The 22,316-nt window shown below is 43.9% G+C and overlaps 1 protein-coding gene across 3 annotated transcripts in view; it reads left to right on the top strand.

Annotated features, from left to right (window-relative positions):
- The window catches only part of SLC24A3 (solute carrier family 24 member 3), a gene marked incomplete at its 5' end in the record, with an annotated part of 178,169 nt that overhangs the window by 13,059 nt on the left and 142,794 nt on the right, over positions 1–22,316 (top strand). For all 3 annotated transcript variants that reach the window (XM_079983575.1, XM_079983574.1, XM_079983573.1), the window contains one exon: positions 20,935–21,072. In XM_079983575.1, the coding sequence (XP_079839701.1) occupies positions 20,935–21,072 (138 nt within the window). The remainder of the gene's footprint in view (positions 1–20,934; positions 21,073–22,316) is intronic.

Here is a 22,316-nt window from a genome sequence, read left to right as displayed (position 1 = left end):
GGTGTCTGTCCTTAGATGTGACTCCCACCGTTGTCTGCCAGTCACAGCTTTGTATTACAATGCTTTCAGGGTGTGAAGTGCAAAATGTTCCCATGTGACAGAAAAAACTTTTCTGCTGCACTAGGTGGAGTAACTGCTCCTTTCCCCGCCACCAAAACATGGACATCCTGCCAGGAATGTGCACAGCCAGGATGCTAAAAGCTGTATGGTGATCATTGATTCTCAGGTCACCACTGACAAGTATTTGATTCAAAATGGATGTAGCATTATCTGTTCTGCAATTCACAAACATAAAACCACAGCCATAATAATGGCAGTAATAGTGTTTCCTCCAACTATGTGGTAGGTAACTGAGAGTCCTCTAAAACAACCGGAGGAATTATAGTAACATAGAAGTGGCAATGTGCTGTTCTGAATTCCTTTTCAAAAGTAGCATCATAGAAAAGTTGTGTTTTCTGTTGACGAGGAGGATTGTAGGGCCAGAGATGGACATGGCGCGCAAGGAATCTGCATGCTTTCATTGGGAACTGTGGCTCACAGCTTGCTAGTGATTTCCTAACATTTAAATGTGTTATTTGAGTAGGAGTGCAATGCTAGAAGACCACAAAATTACGGTGGCAAAAATGTAAAAACATGTGTTTGGAATTTGTGGGATATATAAATAGGTTTTAAAAATCTGTAACATGCCATACCATCAGGTATCAAGGGAGAAATTAAAGAGCTTGTAGCTGTAATATGGGTCCTTTGTTAATTTAATCCATGCCCTTATATTCAGGTCACAAGAGTTGCTGGAGGGCATAAGCTTGAGGCAGCGTAGGATTCAAATTTGTGTTGTCTGTTAGATATATCCACTTGGACATCTCATTGTCATCTCAACATGTTGAAGATAAAACCATTTATCTTGCCTCCTAAAATGGCTTTCCAACTCCTCTCAGTATTGTCAGTAGTACCATCCTTCACATCTGTTTGTCAAGCATGCTGGCTTAGCTGCTATCCCTTGACTCTTCTCTCTTGTTTGCTTCCCCAATTCAATCTGCTGCCAAGTCATGCTGCTTCTCCCTCTACAACCTTGCAAAACTCCCACCCATTCCTTCTTGTGCCTTCGCTAAAATTGGTTCGTCCTCTGGTGGTCAACTGCACCTTGACTGCTGGAACCTTAATATGCCTGACACTTTTCTTTCATGCCTCTGTTTTCCCAAAGCACCCCTCTCTCCCATCCCTCTGGCCATGTGACCTCTTTTAGGTTCCTTCACTGGCTCCCCATCCCATGCCAGAACCAAGCCAATCGTCTTCTCCTTCTTGCTAAAACTATCCACATCTTTCACGTCTCCCCACCCCAACTCACTCCTATCTCTTGGCTCCTGTTTTATGTTGTGTAGTAGAAATGTTAGTTGTTTTGTCTACCAAGTCCAGGATCGTCTGCTGTGAGTAGCTTCAGCTCTCCAAGATCTCAGATGGCAGAGCAGTCTTTGCCATCATCTACTGCCTGATTTCCCCCCATTTTCACCTGAAGAAACCAGGAACTGAACCCTGGGCCTTCTCCATCCACAGAGTGTGCTCTGCCACTAAGCACAGCCCCCTCTCTTCCATAGCTGCTTGTGACCTCTGCAACCCCAACTCTGCCATTCTCAGTTGAATAAAAGTCTCCAACTCCTTTATGCAACTCCACCCATTTTCCCCATATGCCGAATGCCTCTCGGAACATGTTTGTGATGCCACCTCTCTCTCCCCCTTCAAATTCTTCTTTAAAACTTACCTTTTTCTGTATGGCCTTTCACTTATCCTCTTAGTACTCATTACCACATGTAACCAAGCTTTTGACGCATGACATTTCCCAAATTTCATCCTCCTCCCTTCGTCTATTTCCCCACCGTCTGTTTCAGCTTGTAGGCTTTTTGCAGTGCCGGAGACTCTGTTACCAATAATAGGCAGGCAGGCAGGCAGATGTTCTGCACAATGAATAGTTTTTCCTGGCCAGTTCAGTCTACCTTTCCCCCTCCCTTGGTTTATACATTGCTATAAATATGCATGCATTGCCAAAGGGAGAGGGGACAAAAGAGAACACAGATTTGCATGAAATTTGTATATGCTAAAGTAGATGTATAGATGCAAATTTAGAAATAGTGATCACTTAAGGAGAAATGCAATGTATCTCAGCATAGTGAGGAAGAGTGTGACCAGATTACAGTATGTGTGAACCTGCTCAGTGTGCTGTCTAGGTGTCTCATGTTGATGGGCAAGTTTGAGGGACTCTCTGCTTCCCTTTCTTTTGGTTCTTTATCTTTAGACTGAATTTAAACCCTTCAGTCAGAGGGCACCTTCAAACACAAGGCAAAGCATCCCTCTTGTAATTGCTGCAGTGAATTGTGAGAGACAAAGGCAAAACTCAGCTTGACTCTTGGAAGCTGCCAAAACCCAGGAATATCAACAACAGTTTAGATTTTGCATTTGTAAGAGGTAAATTGTTAAGGAAGTGAATGTTCTGATGGAAGAGTTATGATTCCCCCAAGCAGTGATGAAATGGCGAAACAGTAAAAGCTAAAGATACTCAAGACACTGATATTTAAATCAGTAATCTCCCCTTGCCTCTAGGAGGAGGAGGAGTTTAGTCCCCTTGTTCCAGATGACAGCAGAAAGCTGCTATGAAAATGAGTGAAAGAGAATTAAATGGCGCAGTGCATGGACAGTGGTGACTGTTATAGCAGAGGTGAACATGCCAGGTTTGTTCCTAGTGGGACAGCTCATTAAGTGGAAAGAAAGCTAATATACATAGTTGTGATACAGTATAACTTGCAAGGTTGTTTAGGTCATTTGGGGAGGTTGTACTCATGTCAACTCACCCTACAGGATACTAAAGGGTGTTGTCCCCCAAAACAGGCATTTTTTTCTTGTGCTGTGGAATGCCCTTCCCCCTGATATGCATGATGCAGCAACCACCAGTTGCTTCAATATGTCTGGGGAAGAATTCTCTTTTTGGCCAGGTTTTCCTTGACACATAAGATAGGTCCCCACTTTACATCTTTGGAGTTCTCTGAAGTTCTGTTCTGTTAGCTTTTATACACTTTTATGACCTTTTTATACTGCTGTTTTATTGGTTTGGGGTTGTGTTTTTGTTTTAAAGTTTTAAAGATTTATTTTTTGTTTTTTTAGACTGTACATTGCCTTGGCATTTTAAAAATATTAAATGCTCTCTCTCTCTCTCTCTCCCTCTCTCTCTCTCTCTCTCTCTCTCTCTCTCTCTCTGTGTGTGTGTGTGTGTGTGTAAGAAACATCCTGGCACACAGCTTTCTTGGCCAATCTAGGTTAATCTAGGTTATATGTACTCAGAAGTATTTTGCCCTCCATGCTACAATTTTTGAAAGCAGAAAGTTGGAAACTCCAGGACCACTTCATACATCACATTCTTTAGACATTCAGTTAATACATTTAGAAAGAAAATTAGATGGCCATGTGGTTATAAATATGTATGTACATAAGCAGCTGTATGTATGTGTATTGGGAACGGGGAATAATTTTGTTCACTTAACATTTTAATGCAGATGTACCTAATTCACTCTAACTGAACTAATATGCAGACCAAAACACAGCTGTCCTTTGAAATCAATGATGGAGTTCTCTAGCCAAAAGTATACACAAAAATGTGTATATTAGGTGCACACAAAAGTGTACATATACTGAATATTAGAGAAATGTTAAATGAGGCAAGATTGTATACAAAAATACAAACAGTAGGAGAAATATATATATTTTCATGCAGACTCTTAAAAATAAAGAGCAAAGCCATCTGAATTTAAGACTGGAAAAATGAGAAACTGACAGAAACCAAAACTGTCGAAATTCTTCCATGGGCCTCAAAGTGGTGTCCATGGTTCTCCTCCTCCTCCTCCCTATTTTGTGCTCACAACAACCCTGTGAATTAGGTTAGGCTAAGAGATGGTGCCTTGGCCAAGGTCACCCAGTGAGCTTCATGGCAGAGTGGGGATTTGAACACTGGTCAACACACTCTAACTATTATTATTATTATTATTATTATTATTATTATTATTATTATGGGTTACCATATTTGGAAGATCGAAAAAAGAGGGCAGACAGTGGGGGGGGGGGCAAGCAGGCGATTGGTGGTGGTCGGGTGATTGGTGGCAATTGGGGTGATCAAGTGATTGGTGGGGGCTGGGTGATTGGACAGTCGGTGGCAGTGGGCGATCAGGCAATCTATGGCAGTGTTGGCAGGGCGAGTGGGTGATCAGCGGCGGGTGAGTGATTGGATGATCGGTGGCGGTGGCCAAGTGTGTGAGCAGGTGAGCGGTGGCGGCAGGGCCACTGGGCAATCAGTGGTAGTGGGGGTGGTCAGTGGGGCAGCGGTAATCTTGGGGAGGGGGGTTGGGTTAGGAGTCTCCCCTGGAGACCACCATCTTCTGCCCAGACTGCTTGCCTGCTGCATGCAAAAGAAAAACCACAGACATTTTTGAAAATATAAAAAAATCTGCCTGGGTGGTGCTTTCACCTTTGGAATCCTGGGCCTGTCTGGGGAAATCTGAGCATATGCCACCCTATTATTATTATTATTATTATTATTATTATTATTATTTGCATTACACCACACTGGCTCTCCTTCCCTTCCCTTGTGCCATTTCTCCAGTCTTCAGAGACACCGTGTGGGGCCCCTGGTTGCTAAAGAAAAGAAAAAGCAGGAAAAGTGCATAATACCCAAAGTATGTGACTATTTTCTCCAAGAGTTGAACTTGGGAAACACCATTTGGAAGTTCTCATAATAAGACATTGGAAGGGTATCGTGCTGATAGACAGGCCCTTGTGACTTCACCAATCCACTCCCAGCATCCTTACTGCAGTTTTGCAACTCCAATTGTATTGTGCCTTTAAAATGGAGTAAATGAATGCAAAAATGTATATGTGGTGCTTTGAAAGGCAGAGTACCTTCCTGAGGCATGAGGAAGACTGATGTCTGAACCAGTGTTTGATTTGCTGGTGTGAGCATCTGTCCTTTATATTGCAAATGTGGGAAGAAACATCAGAGGAGAAAAATCTGCCACAACTCTATTTTGTTGTTGTAAACACTCTAAAGTTGTGCAGCCTGTTCTATTCCTGATTTTCTCTCCTCCCACTAACTTCAATTAATCTAATTGAAGGAGCTGCACATTTCACATTTCTGTTTCTGTGAAGTATTTGCATACATTTAAGGCTGTAGATTCTTATTTTTATTTTTGGGAGCATGGATTAGACTCCAGCAATTCATTCAACACAGGGTAGCCTTTGAAGAGTATTTGGGAACGCATTGACATAGCAGAATGCTTACCCTCCAACTCTCCCAACTGAGAGCAGTAGCAGCCCCATCTTCCAGTCCCCACACATTTAAAGAAGCACCGATATGCCTCTGATAGTTAAAGCCGATACCTAGACACTACAAAAAGCCATCTCAGCATTTGAAAGGAAAATGCAGAGGGAAGAATAAAATTCATGCTTGCGTTTGCCTATTGAGCTAGACATTCACCTTGCTTTAAACTTTGACCTAGATGCTTTCTGAGGTTTCTTCTGATTTCCTTCCATTCCTTCCATTCCTAATCTCTCTCTCCCCCACCCTGTTACTTGCATTTCTCCATGATGCATGCATATGAAACAACCCATTTTTGAAATCTTGCATTCATTGTGAGACAGTTTTTAAAGAAACAAACTTTGTCAAAGCTCTTTGGAATATTCGGAGATGATTCTCTGATTGTATGTAGTTTTATCTTTGTTTTAAATAAAAATAATTTTTAATAATAATAATGATGATGATGTTGAAAGTTAAAGTGAAATTGTTGTGCAATTCTGATCTTGGATGACCCTCTGAAACTATGTACCATGGAACACAACAGGAAGCTCCTGTCTTTCGCAATGTCTTACCTTTTCCAGAAGAATGTTCCAAATTCCATAGATGTGAGGGAGTGAAAATGAGGGAGTGTAAATGATGGCACAGAATCCTCCTTTCTGCATATATAATAGTGGTATGACAAGGGGAAAACTAGGCTAAACCCTTATCCTTGGCATGCTAGTTTTGTTCATTCAAACCTACAGCACCCCCATATTTTGCCCGAAGTAGTAAATACCTGCTCCTTGGTTGTTAAGGAGATATTAGATTCAGTCTGCACTTAAAAGTTAATCTGTCAATTTCTCACTTTCCCAAACAATATGAGAAGTGAAACATAGAACCAGCCTTCAAAATTCACACATCTGAAATTTGCAATGCAGTTCTCCAACTTGAATAAAAATGCATAGATTGGGGGAAAGTGTGCATAAAAATTAATATTTTGGTGAAAATAACATACAAAAATGGATTATATTAGGGGAAATTACCTGAAAAGTGTGTATGTTAGCCAAAACTGCATACAGATGTATTCATTAGGTGAATGTTGAAGAATTTTCATTGTTGCAGCACTGTGGAGAACTGAATTTCGGATTGGAACTGAGAGAACCAAAATGGAGAGATTCTTCCTTTACTATTGGTTGTACATCTAGTTGTTGTTGCCCTAAGTTTTGTGAAAGTGCTTCCCTTTGCTGCTGCCCTCAAAGGAAGAAAAGTGCAGACGAAAATAGATGTTAAACTGTGCATGACTCCTGAAAAGGCATGTCTGTGTCTTGTCTGCCTAGTTTCACAGTTTTCATAGAACCTCGGTGGCTGCAAAGGAGAGCCAGGGATCCTGTCAACACTTGACAATCCTTCGTTGAAACTTGCAGTGATTCTGCAATGCTGCAGTAACACATCATTCTTTTGTACCATTTGACTGGCCAGTGTTCAATGTGCCCTGTGCTAGCATGGGCTTCTTCTTTCCTGTATGTTCTTTTCAATGTGTGCAGTAAGTTTGTTTGGGCAGATTCTGGAATAGCGCAAGTTAATGTCACTGCACAATATTGTTTGGGTGAAATGGTTTTTCCACCAGATGAAGACAGTTGTTTCATGCTTCCTACTCTCATGTGCGTCCTTGGGTAGCCTTTTAAGGAAACAGTTTCCTCATGACGGGAGAGTGCTGGAGCCTCAACTTGTGCATTTCCAAGTTGAACAGAGTTGCAGCCAAATATAGATAAGAAGTTCGTATGGGAGCACCTTATTACTCTCAGTGAATTCAGGTTTTAAGGGCCAGATAAGTTGTACGTTAGGGTACTAAAGGAAGTTGCAGATGTAATCTCAGAGACCGTTTATGATTTTTGAAAATTCTTGGAGAACAGGTGAAGTGCTGTTAGACTGGACAGAGGCAAATGTTGGATCCATCTTTAAGAAGAGGGGGAAACAGGATCTAGGCAACTACTTACTGGTCAGGGTGATGCCAATGCTTTCCAGTGCACTTTCCCATATCTTGCCTTACTGCAAAAATTCTGGGCATTTTTTAAAAATAGGGGTTTTTTGCACAAGAGCCCCAGATCCACTTTAGCTGCATAATCCACAGTATTCTTGTTGTTGGGTGAGATGAAGCTACTGTTGGATTTGTAGCCATGAAACAGGACATTCTGAGGGCACAGAGGGGCTGAACTGGCCTGGGATCAGTTGGATCCCGAATTGGTTCCACTGCTCTTGTGTGATGTATGGGGGCAGGGCCAGTCCAGGCCCTCTGGCTGCGTAGCTTACGGCTGGCACAACATTCTCTCTGTCCATCCTGCCTACCAGTTGTGTGGTGGGGCTGCAGGTGTGGTGGCCCCACCACCCTGCTCAGTCCCAGGGGGATATTTGCATGGCAGCCTAAGAGGCATTATGATCTCATTTTTATTACACAGAAAACAGTATAAATTTGTTTGCTGTTGCTCCAGAGGGCAGGACTCAAGCCAGTTGGTTCAAATTACATGAAAAGGAATTTGGAGCAGACATGAGGAAGAACATCTTGATGGCAGGGATGAGGGAGTGGGGTGGAAATTTTTCCAATGCTTTATTTTTCCACCGAACATTTTCCATTTCCTAAGTTCATTAGTAGCAATGAATGGATGCCAAGTGCCAAAGGCAATATTGGGCAAGCTTGGCAGTTTCAAAGTTGTAATTAATGTTTTTCAGGTGATTATCCCTGACAGACCTGTGAGTCAGCCTACCACGCACAGTTCTCCAGGATGCTAAAATTTATTAAGTGTGCCAACAGCCTTCAGTACTTTTGGGGTTTCCCTCTACTTAAATTTAAACATTGCAAGAGAAGGTCATGCTATTGCCTTTAAATGTTTACAAGTATTTTAATAAAATGTTTCTATATAATATAACATTTAAACGATATTAAGCGGGCCTCAAATATTTGAGGTCAAATACTTGAGGTCTTTTGGGACCAAAAAATTAACATGGGGTGGGATACTTTTAAAAAAACTATGTTTACTAAATACAAGTAAAATAAACATACTAAACTAGAAAATTAGGGTTGCCATATGTTTTCTTTTCCCAGGATATGTCCTTTTTCTCATGGGTAGAGTCATCATAGTGATCCATAGTTAAAAGTAGAAGTCGGCAAAAAAGTCCTCTTTTTTGCTCTTCAAAATATGGCAACCCTAATACTAGATTATTCTCAACAACATCAGAAATGTTGATGCAACTGATAATTTCGCAGTGCAAATGGCTTCAGATCCCTCCCTATAGTGAGTTTTCCCTCCTATACCAAATAGCAGTTTGGATGAGGGGATTTTCACTAGGATCATAGAGAAAGGGTTCAGGATTCCAGCCAAGCAGCTATGTCTTTTTATCTCTTTTCCCTTCCCCTGTTTTTCCATTTTTCTCCCTGCTCCCTCCATCAGTCAGCATCTCATGCACATTCACAACACAAGTGAATGAGGACGAAGCATGCTCAATGTGCGTGAGATGCTGACTGATGTGTGAGTCCTCCCCTCCCCTTTTAAGCCCCCCCCCAATTATTTTGTGTACTTCTTCAAACCTTGGGGTTCCTCTAAATGTGCTGAGACCTCCCTCTTTTGTGTGGATGGTGGCATTTTGGCCACATAAGGATCCATAGTTCCATAATTAATTCACCATTAGTGTATACATAACACCAGTGCTTTTTTCTCCTTAAAAAATGTTTAGGGCTCCTCTCATTTTGACTCAAGAAAATCACCATTTTATAGTTCAAATCAGGAAAAATAAATACAGTAAATGGAAAAAAGCACTGCCTTTAGCTCAGCATCCCACCCAAAAAAAGAGGGCAGGAGACTGTGGTCCCTCAGCGGCTCGGCGTTAAGAAGAAGCCACCTTCATTGGAGCAGCAGCAGCAGCAGCAGCAGCAGCATCGAGGTGTGCTGGGGACTCCATGTCCGTGAGGGGCGGTGGGGGGAGAGAGGAGAGTTGCATGCACAGGCACCGCCATAGATCCCTCGCGCCCTCTCACAGAGCCTCTGCTCAACATCTCCCACCTCGGGGACACCTGTCATGAGCCACTGAGAGGCCGCCCAGCCTCCAGGCTGCTTCCATGCAGCCTTAGGTGCCCGCCCACCTGTCTAGGGAAAAGTTTGCGGGGGGGGGCACGGAGAGAGAGGACGCCCTGGCAGCATCCCCTCAGCAGCGGTGGAGCAAGCCGATCAGGCGCCTGGGGCGGTGTGTGTGCCCTGCACCCAGGGGCGGGGGCAGCTTCCCGTGGGGGTGGGACAAGTCAGGGCAGGACGCTCCATAGGGCCTCTGAAAAGTCTGCCTGCCTCCTCCCACTCAGCCGTGCTACAGCTGGGGGGGAGGCAGCAGGTGGGCCGTTTGGGCAGCACGGAGCCTGTGCACGTGCTGCAGGCCCTGCAGTAAGTGCCACCCGGCATTTTGTCACCCCCCTCAGTGGTGATACACGGGGTGGACCGCCCCCCCACCCCTTCCTCCGCCCCTGCCCCTCAGTCACTCCGCTCGGAGCTACTGAGGAGAGGGAGGTGGGGACAGCACGCCTGTTCCGCTCGGTGCCAGTGCCCCCCCTCCCAAAGCCCAACCAGAATCCCCAACTAAATATGATGTGCTAAGGGGGGAAAGGAACCCACCCACAAAGAGGGCATCTCATGCTCTTTCTGCAGGGCTCCTAAGATATCCAAATCCCCGCTGCTACTCCTCCAAATGTTTAGGGGTATGCATACCCCTGCGTCCCCCCAAGAAAAAGCACTGCATAACACCTTCCGCTGTGTGACATGCTATTGTGCTGTGTCAAGGCAAAAAAAGGAGTTCTGCTGGAATTAGGACTGTGCCTGCAGGAAGGGTTTTGAAACTTTTTAACCCTTTGATTTCTTTTCAGGGTCCTGTGGTGTGGTCATGTTGCAGGTCCCAGTTGTCACTTGCTAAACAAGGCTTGCTGCAAGTGAAGCTTGTTTGGAAGGGACATTCTTTTGAAAGTCAGCTTTGCTCCGTACTTCTCCAAGATGTGTGTAGCATAATCTGTAATTATTCAGAAGTTAACGAATACTCTAATATTCTCAAAGGCACCCTTGTCCCTGGCATTCAGACGCCTGGGGGAGGGGCCAACATGGCGCCGAGGTAAGACGCGCTTACCGGTGCTCTTCGGACTTCTTTTAATCTTCTTTTAATCTTTTATATTTTATCTTAACTGTCCCAGTCAGTTTTTGAAGTATTTTATAATTGCTGCAGCCGCATACTATGGAAACTCTCTGAGAGATTTGGCCCTGCTCCAGACTGCAGCAGACTGCTCTTTGTTTCTCTCTTATCAGCGAGCCGGCCTCAGCTGCTAAAAGAGTTGAGACATTATTTTAATTGTGTGTCAAGTGTTATGTTATTTTAAGAATCGTATTATCCCTGGCCTGAGGAAAGTATGGGTCAGAAAAAACGCTTGAGAGACTTTGACGAGCCCCTATCATCCCCTAAACCAAAACTATCAAGGTTGGTGCCTCACCGGAATAGAGGAGGGAGTGACCATGCCGAGCAGTGCTTTGCAGTGGAAACCCAAAATCGCTTCCTACCTCTAATTGATCTAGAAGCTACTCCAATTTTGATGACTCAAAATGTTTCAAAAGTAAAGCCTGTAAAGGAGAATACGAAAGAAAAACTCTCAGCACAGGAAGATGGTTTGGCATCTGACATGGGGGAGTTCCCCGGTTGTGAGCAGTTACACTTAGTAATTAAGACTCTTCACTGTATTTTTAAAAGGCTGGACGAGGTATCTTCACAATTATCCAATATCCTGCTGAAAATTGAAAAACTTGAATCAACAACACAATCCTCAGTTTGTGAGGTCAAAAACTTACTGCCTCACCCCAATTCAGATAAAATAAAGGAGACTAAAATTAAATATATCTTAAATTCCCAATTGAACAATCAGATATTAACTCTGCAACCCAAGAAAAGTTGCCTTTCTGTTAGGTCGGAAATAGGAAGATGGTCAACGCTAGAAGGGGCTAAAGACTGTTTAAGCAAACTTTTAAAAAATAAGAAACATCAGATTGACCTATATGCTGTGATGCCCCTTCCCTGGCAGACCAACTTCTTGAAGGTGATACTTGCGTTCCACTCTGAAAAGATACCATCTATTATTGTTAGGAGAAAAACGCTTTTGTCCATGGCCGACATCGTAGCAACGAGGGTTTTTACAGACACCAAGATCAAACCCCTTCTAAATAGGTGCCCTGGCAGTGAGGACGTTAGGACAAGAGACTCTGCCTTACTTCAAAATACTGTCAGGCCCCACCGCGATGACTCTGCAGCGTGCCATCCTCGACCAAACTCGATACCCTCTCAAACAGCCATATATGAGGACGAGAATCTGCAGACTGCCCTTGACGAAAGGGAACTTATTGATTCATTCAGAGCCCTCCCTCCAAAAGAACAGTCGGCGATGATGCAAAGATTTGACACGCTTAAATCTCAGCTTTTGCAAGTCCAACATAGAGGGGAAGATACTAACGATGTCTCAAATAATCCCACTTGGGCTCACCGGACAGAAGTGGTTGACCTTCTTCAGCTTAGCCCCACTCTGAAAACAAAAACCATCCGACAAGACTCAAATCTTCAAGTTGTTTCTGCCCCGTGCGCTACATCACGAGACGACCAGGCTCTGCCATCCTCACTGAACCTTCATCTATATTCATCAACCAACATACCTAAGGACGAAATTCTGATTTCCCTGCTTGACTCAAATCCCTCTTTATCTCACTCATCTATGCCAGAGATAGAATCTTCTCCACTTTCGTCCAGATATAGAAGTAGTCCACAAGTGATGCCCCTGAGAGAGCCTTCCGCAATTCCCGCCCCCGTGATGCCCCCTCAATTACCTTCCTCAAAGGAAACTGCGAATGTTACACCTCGGGACCCGCCGTCGGAAACGATTGAAGACCCGATGGGACGCATCAATAAAATCATCCAAATGTCGGGTGATAAATCTGCGAGAGGGTTTCCTCTGACGGACTCAATTTCTCCCTCCCTGGGTATTTCTCTGTCAAGTTGTACCAAGAATTTCGAAATGAAGAGACTTCCTGTTCAGGGATCTACTTTCAGTGGATCATCCACGGTGTGCCAACAGTCGAACCAAATTGTTAAAAACTTTAATTTGGAGGGCTCCTCACAGTTACCATCTTCGCAAAGTAAAATAACTGACTTTTTTGTTACATCTTCTGTCTCTAACAGAGAGTCTGTCCCCCCTCCGTTTTGACTGTTAAAAGAACAACACAGAAGTCCCCAGCTAGCAGTCCTAAGTTGGAACATTGCTGGCTGGAAAAGGAAAAGATTAGATCCCGAATTTCTGTCCTATATAAACTCTTTTCAGATAATCCTTTTGCAAGAAACATGGGAAGAAGATAAAATAGATATAAATGGCTTTGAACTGATATCACTTCCAGCTATCCCCTCCCAGAAAGGTGGCCGGTCCAGAGGCGGTCTTGCAATCGCCATATCGCTTAAAATGAGAGCTAAACTCTTGCTAGTTCAGACTTTTCCTCCTTTTGCTTTTACTGGTCTGATTTCAAGTGAAAAATTCTCACTATTAATCACCAATGTTTATCTTCCTCCAGGTGGTCTTATATCAGACCTCCATTATAGATGGGATTCTCTGGAAGATCATTTATTGGCATGCTATGCTATGTACCCTAATATTCCATCGATAATGGGTGGTGACTTTAATGCACGTACAGCCGCCAACTGGAATGGGATAATTAAGGCCAAGTGGTGGGTATCTCCCCCCTACCCAAAATCTGATTTAATCTCTTTTACATCAAGAAGATCTAAGGACATCAGAGTGAATGAGGCGGGAGTCCTTCTTTATCAATTGGCCATTCGAATGAATTTGAACATTTTAAATGGCAACTGCCCTCCAGACGTGCCAGGTGAATTCACTCACTTGGGCACATCATCAAATAGTGTCCTAGATTATCTTCTAGTTTCAGAAGACCTATTTTCAAACTTCTTTTATTTCAAAGTAGATAATATACATTCCAGTGACCACCTACCTCTAGCGGCCAAGCTAACGCTTGACTGGCACCCGGTTAGCGGTACACACCGAATTCATGTAGGTTTAAATGCCACAGCTCAAGTAAGAGGCATTAAATGGTCTATGAAACAGGCCCAAAAATATGCAGAATTCTTCCAGAGGAATATCTCCGAATCCCTTATTGTTTCATTGGCGGAGTTGTCTGAACCAAATAAGATACTGGAGTGGTTCTCCCACTTCTCTGCAGATTTAACTAGCTTCTTTACGATGCCGGCTCACCTGGTTAACCGAGACCAACCCAGGTTTGGTGCACCTTGGTTTGATGCCAAATGTAAGCAAGCTAGACTCTTTCTCTGTTGTATCTACAACAGATATAAATCTTCTGGAGCTGAAAATCTCCCCCCAGAGTACTTGCAGGCCAAAATTGCTTACAAACAGGCACAGAAGTCAGCCAAGCACGAGTGGCAGCTAAGACGCTGGCAAGCGCTGATTGCTGCCTCTAAGCCTCGCAGCTCTCGCGGTTTTTGGAATTTAATCAACAAAAGATCGAGGAAATACCCATTGACGGTTATCCCAGCCCCGACATGGGAACAATTTCTAAGAAAATATTTCTCCCAGACAGATATCTCTAACACTCAATCTGATACTCTTTCAAGTCACTTGCCCATATGGCCAGATACTGACCCGGAGGAAATAGTAGATTTAATTGCTAAACTGAAAACTGATAAAGCCCCAGGGCCCGATCTGATCCCGGCGGAAGCTATTAAACAACACCCAACATGGTGGGCTAAAATTCTTGCAAAAATCTTTGATGCAATCAATGCCACGGGCCAGATACCTAGATCATGGAAGGAGTCCATCATAATTCCTATATATAAAAAAGGACCACCAGAGGACCCAGGAAACTATCGTAACATCAGTTTATTATCAATCATCGGGAAAATCTATACTCGCTTCCTGCTAACCAGACTAACCCAATGGGCCGAAGATTCCAATCTGATAGGCCATGAACAGATCGGGTTTAGACCAAATCGCGCTTCTATTGACCATGCTATAATTCTATATCATTTGGCGCGGAAGTATTCTTCCCCTACTCATGGTCTTCTATGTGCCGCTTTTATAGACCTGAAGGCGGCTTTTGACAGTATCTCTAGAGAGCTGTTATGGGAAAAACTGGCAAAGTGGGGCATAGATAAAAGGCTGTTGTGGCTTATGATTAAATTACATGAAGGGACGGCCGCTAGGGTGAGGTTAACACCTGAGGGCGATCTCACAAACTCTGTACCAATAAATAAGGGGGTACGACAAGGGTGCATCCTTGCCCCCTATCTTTTTAACCTCTATATTAGTGACATGAGAACGCCCCTAGCTGAGGCCCAAACCTCCATTCATGCACCCAGGCTTGCAGACTATCGCTGCCCCTTATTATTGTACGCTGACGATGCGGTGATCCTCTCTTATTCTCGAATCGGTTTGAGGAGGGCCCTTAAGATTTTTGCGTTATACTGCCAAACAAATTTACTTACTATTAACCATTCCAAATCTAAAGTCCTAATTTTTTCCAGGAGTCGTAAGCTGTATAGATGGGAACTCGAGGGGAAGCCAATTGAACAAGTTTACAAATTTCAATATCTAGGAATTTACTTCCAGTATAATATGGGATGGAAAGCGCATATCACATATTTACAAAATAAGGTTAAAGCCCTTATCTATGCTCTATTACGCTTCTTCTTTACTGAGGGGGCTATGCATGTTCCATCCGCCTTAAAAGTTTATAGTGCGAAAGTGGTTGCAACTATGGCCTATGCCCTTTATGGGGCGCCTTTGTAAACCTCTTGCCTCTGGTGACATTGCAAAATCTTTTTCTAAGACGCCTTTTGAAGCTACCCTCCTGTGTAAGCAACTCTGCCATTCGCCTAGAACTTAAGATCCCCTCCCTAGAGATTCTGATGTGGAGACATGCCTTTAATTATTGGCTGTCCCTTTGGCATAAATTGCCAAACTACCATCTTATTCAGTGCCTTTGGAGAGATGAATTCACCAACCCATGGGCAACAAAAATCCATTCCAAACTGTTGTCTTATGGAATCTCTCCTTCCGATATACTTAATTTAGATCTAATTACAGCTAAAAAGGTCATCAAACAAAGATTGGAGGAGGTAGATTTGCAACAAAATCTTACTACAGGTGGAGGTACATGTTCCCCGATAAATCAGGGCATTACATCTATGTCCCAGATACCTCAATATCTGTCTACTTTATCGGCTGCGTCGCATAGATTCGCATTTGTTAGAGCCAGATTTAATGTGTTCCCCTCAAATGTTCTGAGCAATAGATTTTCTAACGGTAAAACCTCTGTTTTATGCGCATGTGACAACAAATCAATAGAATCCCTCTATCATATCTTGTTTAATTGCCCCTTATACATTGTTCCCCGATCAAGGATCCTGAGTTCAAGCATTCTGGAAATTGCTGCTAAACCACCTGAATTACATCTAGCTTATCTACTCCAGGACATTGACTCTTATAGAACATTACAGGTTGCTAGATTCCTGATTTCAGTTCTTTCATATAAAAGACTTCATGGAATGCTGCATGACTATTAAAAATCCAGTAAACTCTATGCACCATCTTGATCTTCAAGGCCATAACACGGTACATCTAGAGATTGTAAATAATGTGAAAGAGATTATGTGTTGAAATATTTTAGTTGATATTTTAGATTGTAAGATGCTATTTTATCTATTGATTTGTTTTACCTTGTGGGCTTATAGCCGAATAAAGTATTATCTCTAATATTCTCAAAGGCACCCTTGTCCCTGGCATTCAGAATCGTTCTCTGGCAAGTCCCGACCGTATGCCTTTTGTTATGACCTGCCACTTCAGAATTCCTTTGCTTCATGTGTGAATTCCCTGAGGTCACTTTCAAAAAGGAATCTCCTGAGTAATCACTGACACTCACCTGAGTGGCAGGTACAAACCTTCAGAAAAGAGGAACAAGTTGATCTGAGTTCTGCTGCTTAAGGTGGCCTTCCGTAAGAGGTAACCGCTCTGCTCTGTTGCCTTCCAGCTGGGTTCCAGGCGACGGTACTGCCCAGTAGGAACACAAACTGAAGGGCTGTGCTTATTTCTTGCAGCATGCTCAGGCCGTTAAACAACAACAACTCTGAGGGCTTCTTGTTTTTCTTATTTGGTATGAAAACTTCTGACCATGATTCTTGTTCTTATTTAAATTTCTGTACTGCCCTTCATCTGAATATCACAGGGTGGTTTACAATATAAAAACACAAAAATACATACCATAATAACAAACAAAAAATATACCCCAGTTAAAAGGCCATATATTGTGCAATTATCCCAAGGCCCAGGAGCAGAGCAATGTTTTTGCCTGGCCACTAAGGAGATCTAAGGAAGACGCCAGGAGACCCTCCCAAGCAGGGAGTCCCCACACAAAAGGCCTGCTCTCATGTTGCCACCCTCTAGCCCTCTCACGGAGGGCCTCAGACGATGATCGCAGGGTCTGGGTCAGTTCATATGGGGAAAGGTGGTCTTTGAGATATTGCACTCCTGATAGCTGTTATTATTATTCACTCTGACAGCTAGTTGTTTATCTGCCTGGCAGTATTTGTGGTCCCCAAGGATTGTACAGCCAAAGCCATAGGCTTAGGGCCCCAGGCATCCATTTTAAAAAATATTCTGGGAGATCACATGATAGATAGCAATGTTAAAAAGTGTAACATTAGAGTTCTTGGTGGACTGATCACTGTCGGTGAAATCTGGAATGAGTTTAGAACGGCTGTGGCCTTGGTCAGGTTGCAGACACTCCTGTTGTTTGATGGTGCCATGACTCAGAAGCTGTAGTGCAGGCATGTCCAAGCAGTTGATCGTGACCTACCGGTCGATCACGGGGCGTCCCTGGTCGATCCTGGTCAATCGCGTGATCCTGATCTATGCTCCCCTAAAAGCTGAACAACTTTGGTCAATCCAGTGGGTAGTTCACTGCCAGTTTTTTTTAGTGGGAGTAGATCACAGTCTCTTGGGAGTTGGACATGCCTGCTGTAGTGCAATAAAAGCTCCAACTGCTGCTGCCCAATGAGGGATGGCTGACCAGAGACCTGTGTCGTTCGTTTTCTCCTCCCTGTCAGCAGCGCACAGTGACATTTATGTATTACAGTGGTGTCAGAGCTGCCTCCAGGTCCCAGCTCACAGAGGACCAACGCTAGGCTGTAGTTATGTACAAAAGTCTTTATTGAGATTCAGTTTCCATTTTAAAGCCGCAGCGTGCAGCTCTACGTCCTGACCTTAGACCGGCGAAGTCCCGTCTGAGTCTCCTCCCCTTCCACACCAGTTTAAGACCCTCGCCTTGCTCCACCTCTTCCTAAGTTCCTTTCTCCTCTGGGCCCTCCTGCCCGCTAGGGTCTCATCTTTCCTGGACTCCTCTGACGCTGACCCTGACGATTCTTGCCCCTCCTTCCGGCGGGCTTTAGGACCTGGTTCCCTATCCGGGCTACCTTCTGTGCCGCTCGCCTGTACCTTTGAACTTGGCGCGCGCGCCCAGCCTGCAACTTTCCTCTTGACCGTTAACTCGCTCTCCGATGGAGGCGTGGTCAACCCTGACTCATTTTCTCTCGCTGGTGGTGCATATGTGGGCTCTGACACCTGGAACTCCTCCCCCCCACTGCGCTCTGGTGGGGAAGCTGGTCCTGATTTCCAACTGCTGCTCTGGAAGTCCCCGCTGGCCCCTTGCTTCTGGGGTGTCCCCCTTGGCTCGCCCCTTGCCCTGCCCATCGGCGCCCCCTTCTGTGAATCTTCCGATTCGCTGGAGAGGCTCATGGAATCTCTCGGGCTGCTGTCATATTCTCCTACGCTGCCCTCGGATTGCTCCCCCTCGCTCTCCATCTCTTCTCCTCCCTGCGCTCCCGCTGAGTCCCTGACAAGTGGTATCTTGGGTTACAGACGCTTCAGGTTACATACACTTCAGTTACAGACTCCGCTAACCCAGAAATAGTACCTCGGGTTAAGAACTTTGCTTCAGGATGAGAACAGAAATCGTGCTCCTGCAGCGCAGCAGCAGCTGGAGGCCCCATTAGCTAAAGTGGTGCTTCAGGTTAAGAACAGTTTCAGGTTAAGAACGAACCTCAGGAACGAATTAAGTACTTAACCCGAGGTACCACTGTAAATGCAAAACCAGCTGCAGAGGCCCTGCTTTGTCAGGCCTGCTCTGCTCACTAAGCTTCTGAGTCAGCTGATCTCTGATTTGGGCGGTGTGTTCTCAGCAGTAACTTAATGTGCCTCTGTGTGATTGTGGTGGGGTGGTGCGTGTGCGTGTGAAAATGTGGCAACTGTACTGTATTGTCACACACATTGTTTCCACCTACTTATAATGTCTGGAGTGGAGTTAGGACTTGAACCCACACACTATTCCACTCGTCCACATTTAGAGAAATGGTGGGCACGAGGAGGAGTGGTTGCATCCCTTTTTGTTTACTGATTCCAATTCTGTGCCTTTAAGTGCAACCCGACACACACAGATTTAGTAGTTGATGTTGTTCTTGGTGTGGAGTTAGGTGTTGGGAAGAAAACAATTCTGCATTTCTGAGCATTTCTGAGCGCAGGTTGTTGCTCAGCGTATAGGGGCAGGGTGTGTTAAAAAGTAGATGCAAACAGTTGCTTTATGTGTCTGCTCCGAGCTTGTGTGGCCAGACCTGTCCAACTGCTCTGCTGCTGAGTCATGTGTTTTCCCCAGAGGCTGACAGGGGAAAAGCCCCATGGGAAGCAGATGTGTGGGGAAGGAAGAGCTGCTGTGTTTTAACTGAAGGGAGAAAGAGCAAAACTCTATTTTTTGAAATGGAAACTTGGCATAAAGCTCCTGTAACACTTTGCCAAAAGGGGTTGAACTATGGGCTGTGCTGCACACAGTGGGCACCCTACTGTTCCTCCCCCCCCCCAGCATGTTCAGCTCTGCCAGATGTTACTGGCACATGAGCATGCACTTTCTGCTTAATTGGAGCAGCATGCAAGTTTCCAGGATGAGCAGCTCAAGCAAAAATAAAAACCCTTGGAGAGGTGCCATGTGTTTGCATTGATGCTGCCAAGACAGAGTTTTGCTCACCAGCATCTCTTCTAAAGCAAGGCAGAGAATGAAGGCAGCGCAGAAGTGGAATGGTCCACTACAGATGATCACTACACATGTTTACTTACTTGTGTCTCATAGCCCCAAAAACCTGAGAAACACTCTTCCTGCAATCCTGAAAACATTATATAGGCAAATTTGTTAGATGAGCATAACAGGGTTTTTCCAAGTTCCATTTTGTCCATCATTTTGCTTCCAACAAACAGCTAGTTGCCACTATAATGCTCTTTGCTTTAGGAAGCCTCTAGCTATTTTGTTTTGGGTTTTTTGGCTCAGTCAATACCTAGGAGAAAGTCAAACCCTCATGGTCCTTTTTCTTGTGTAAGGAAGGACCATATACCTGAATAACAGAACACCTGCCTCAGGTACATAAGCACCCCCTGCAGTTCAATCCCTGATATCCAGATCTAGCTGAATGAACAGTGGACAGACTCCCTTGGGAGGTTGTGGACTCTCCTTCACTGGAAATTTGTAAGCAGAGGTTGGATGGCAATCTGTCATGGATGCTATGGCTAAGATTCCGGCATTGCAGGGGGTTGGTCTAGATTACCCTTGAGGTCCCTTCCAATGCTATAATTCTATGATGGGTTTCCGGGGGGGGGGGCATTCAAAAGGTCTTTGGTTGAGCAAACCACAGGCAGTGCTAGGCCAGATGAGTGGTATTGACTCGTTTCAAATTAGGTATGATTCCCTGTCAATTTTTGTTAGTTTCCCCAACTAGATGCCCTTGTACATTTCAGCAATGGCAATTTGTGCAATTATTTTGTCTCTTTTAGGGGCTGGCTCAGTTGTTTTGCTTAGTCCTCCATCCCACCCTGTGCTGTTTCTGTGACTCACTTCTCTTTTTGCGCCCACCTCCGAGTCTGCCAGCCTACTTGGGCAATATGGAAACTTGCCACATAATGCTAACCTTATCACAGATATCAACATATGGACCTCCCTCGCCACCAATTTTTTACACCTCTGCTTGTCCTATCCCAATATTCTTAACTAGGAACCATATTGGCATTATTGCACCAACAGCTTTCCAGGGAGAGAATGTACATGTTTAAAGAGGAACTGAATGTTGCCAGAGTTCAACCTCTGTCCAAATACCAAAAGGGCAATCCCACCAGCAATGCAGCATGCCTGTACTGGGGCAGGCTCATGTTTTGGATATAGAAAGCCCCTGACGCCTTCTCAGTTCTAACACCTGTCTCCAGTCCTTACTGCCAGCACAATGTACAGTTACTATGCATAGGAGATCCCACAGTGCTGAAAAAACTAACCTTTGTAACAGAAGAATAAGAATCTAGATTAATGCCACCCTCTACCTACTTTCATCCTTGCACTATGTAAGCAAAAGCCTAGCACAGTGGTGCAACTTATTGCCCACTTCATTGAATTAATGTGCTACTCTGTTCAGCTGTGTTCCTCACTCTTACATTTACCGTGGTACTTTTTCCTCTCTAGGTTATGATGTTCTGAACACTGCTTTGGAAACTAGTGACAAGTGGATTGGGCGAAGGCTGCTGCTGGAAGTGGAGGAGAATGTTACAGATAACCCTGAAGAGACACAGCATCCAAATCGCAAAAACTGCACTGAACCAGGTAGGAACAGCTTCTCCTGCCCCTCACATGCTTACGGCTGGTTTGCCAAGCAGTAGAGCTCTAGAACTGCAGACACACGACTCTCTTGCATTTTTGTTCCTTTTTAGCTTTATAATCACATAGGTCTTGGATTTATTTGGAGCATGAATAAATCCCTCTCAATTTAAACTCAAGAGGATAAGACTAGTAGAATTCCAGGTGTTGCAGCTGTATCATAGTTGATATATATGAATGTGGAGTGCAACAGTTTTTAAACTGGAAATATGTTGATATTATTGCACGGATTCTGTTCTCTTATTATGATCTGAAAATGTGATATGGGCACCGCAGTTTGAAGATGCAATTTAAATAGATTTTGAGGAGAGGGCATGATTAATAGTGATTCCTATTCTTGTTTTTCAAAGCTACTTCTGATTCTTCCTTTTAATGAATTTATTTCTCTTTCACCTTAATGGAAACTGAAACCCATTTATCTTTGCTGCAGAGAATTGCTGAAGTCCTTCTTATGCATAAAACCTAAAGTTCTGTTGCTGTTTTTCCTACAATGATCATGAGTCATGTTTGTTTTGCCTGAACTTTATATTCTGCCTTTCTTTGATGAGGAGTTCTCCAACTCAGACTCCCAGAAGAATGAATGGGACTTGAGAAGAGCACTTGATTGTCCCCCTAAAAAATGCCTTCTTTTTCCTCAACTCTCCAATAGGAATGAAAGAGAAATTTACATTTTGATGTGAACCAACATAATCCACACCACCCAAGCCCCTATACAATATGAAACACAGCTATCCTTTGAAATTCATTCTTTTCCAAATTTTGCAAACATACCACACTTATATTAGTGAAAGTAATGTTCAAAAACCATCCAAAAATATGACGATAAAAATGTCCAAAAAGTTGCTTGCAAAAATGTGTATATTAGAAGAAAAGCACATGAAAATTCATGCCCATTTTTATTTCAAAAAATTCTAAGCTGAAGTGGAAATGGGGACAACTGAAATTTAGATTGTAAAATTAAGAGAGAGAAGGTGAAATAGAAAGAGAGAGGTGGCCAGGATCTGAATGGTTTGAGTGCTTCTTTGAAAGAAATTATTTTGGTAGACCTATTTTATGCCATCACAATGAGTGCTTTGTTGGCTTGTCTTTTTTCAGAGATCCCAGATGTCACTGACAAATCATTGCATTTTATTGTTTTTGCTGTTTCCTCCCAGACCTGATTTGTGTTGCTTACTGCCACCACTGAATGC

Source organism: Podarcis cretensis (assembly GCF_951804945.1).
Source record: "Podarcis cretensis genome assembly, chromosome: 7".
Classification (NCBI taxonomy): Eukaryota; Metazoa; Chordata; class Lepidosauria; order Squamata; family Lacertidae; genus Podarcis; species Podarcis cretensis.
Note: the sequence above shows the minus strand (reverse complement) of the source record. Positions and strands in the feature narration are given on the sequence as shown.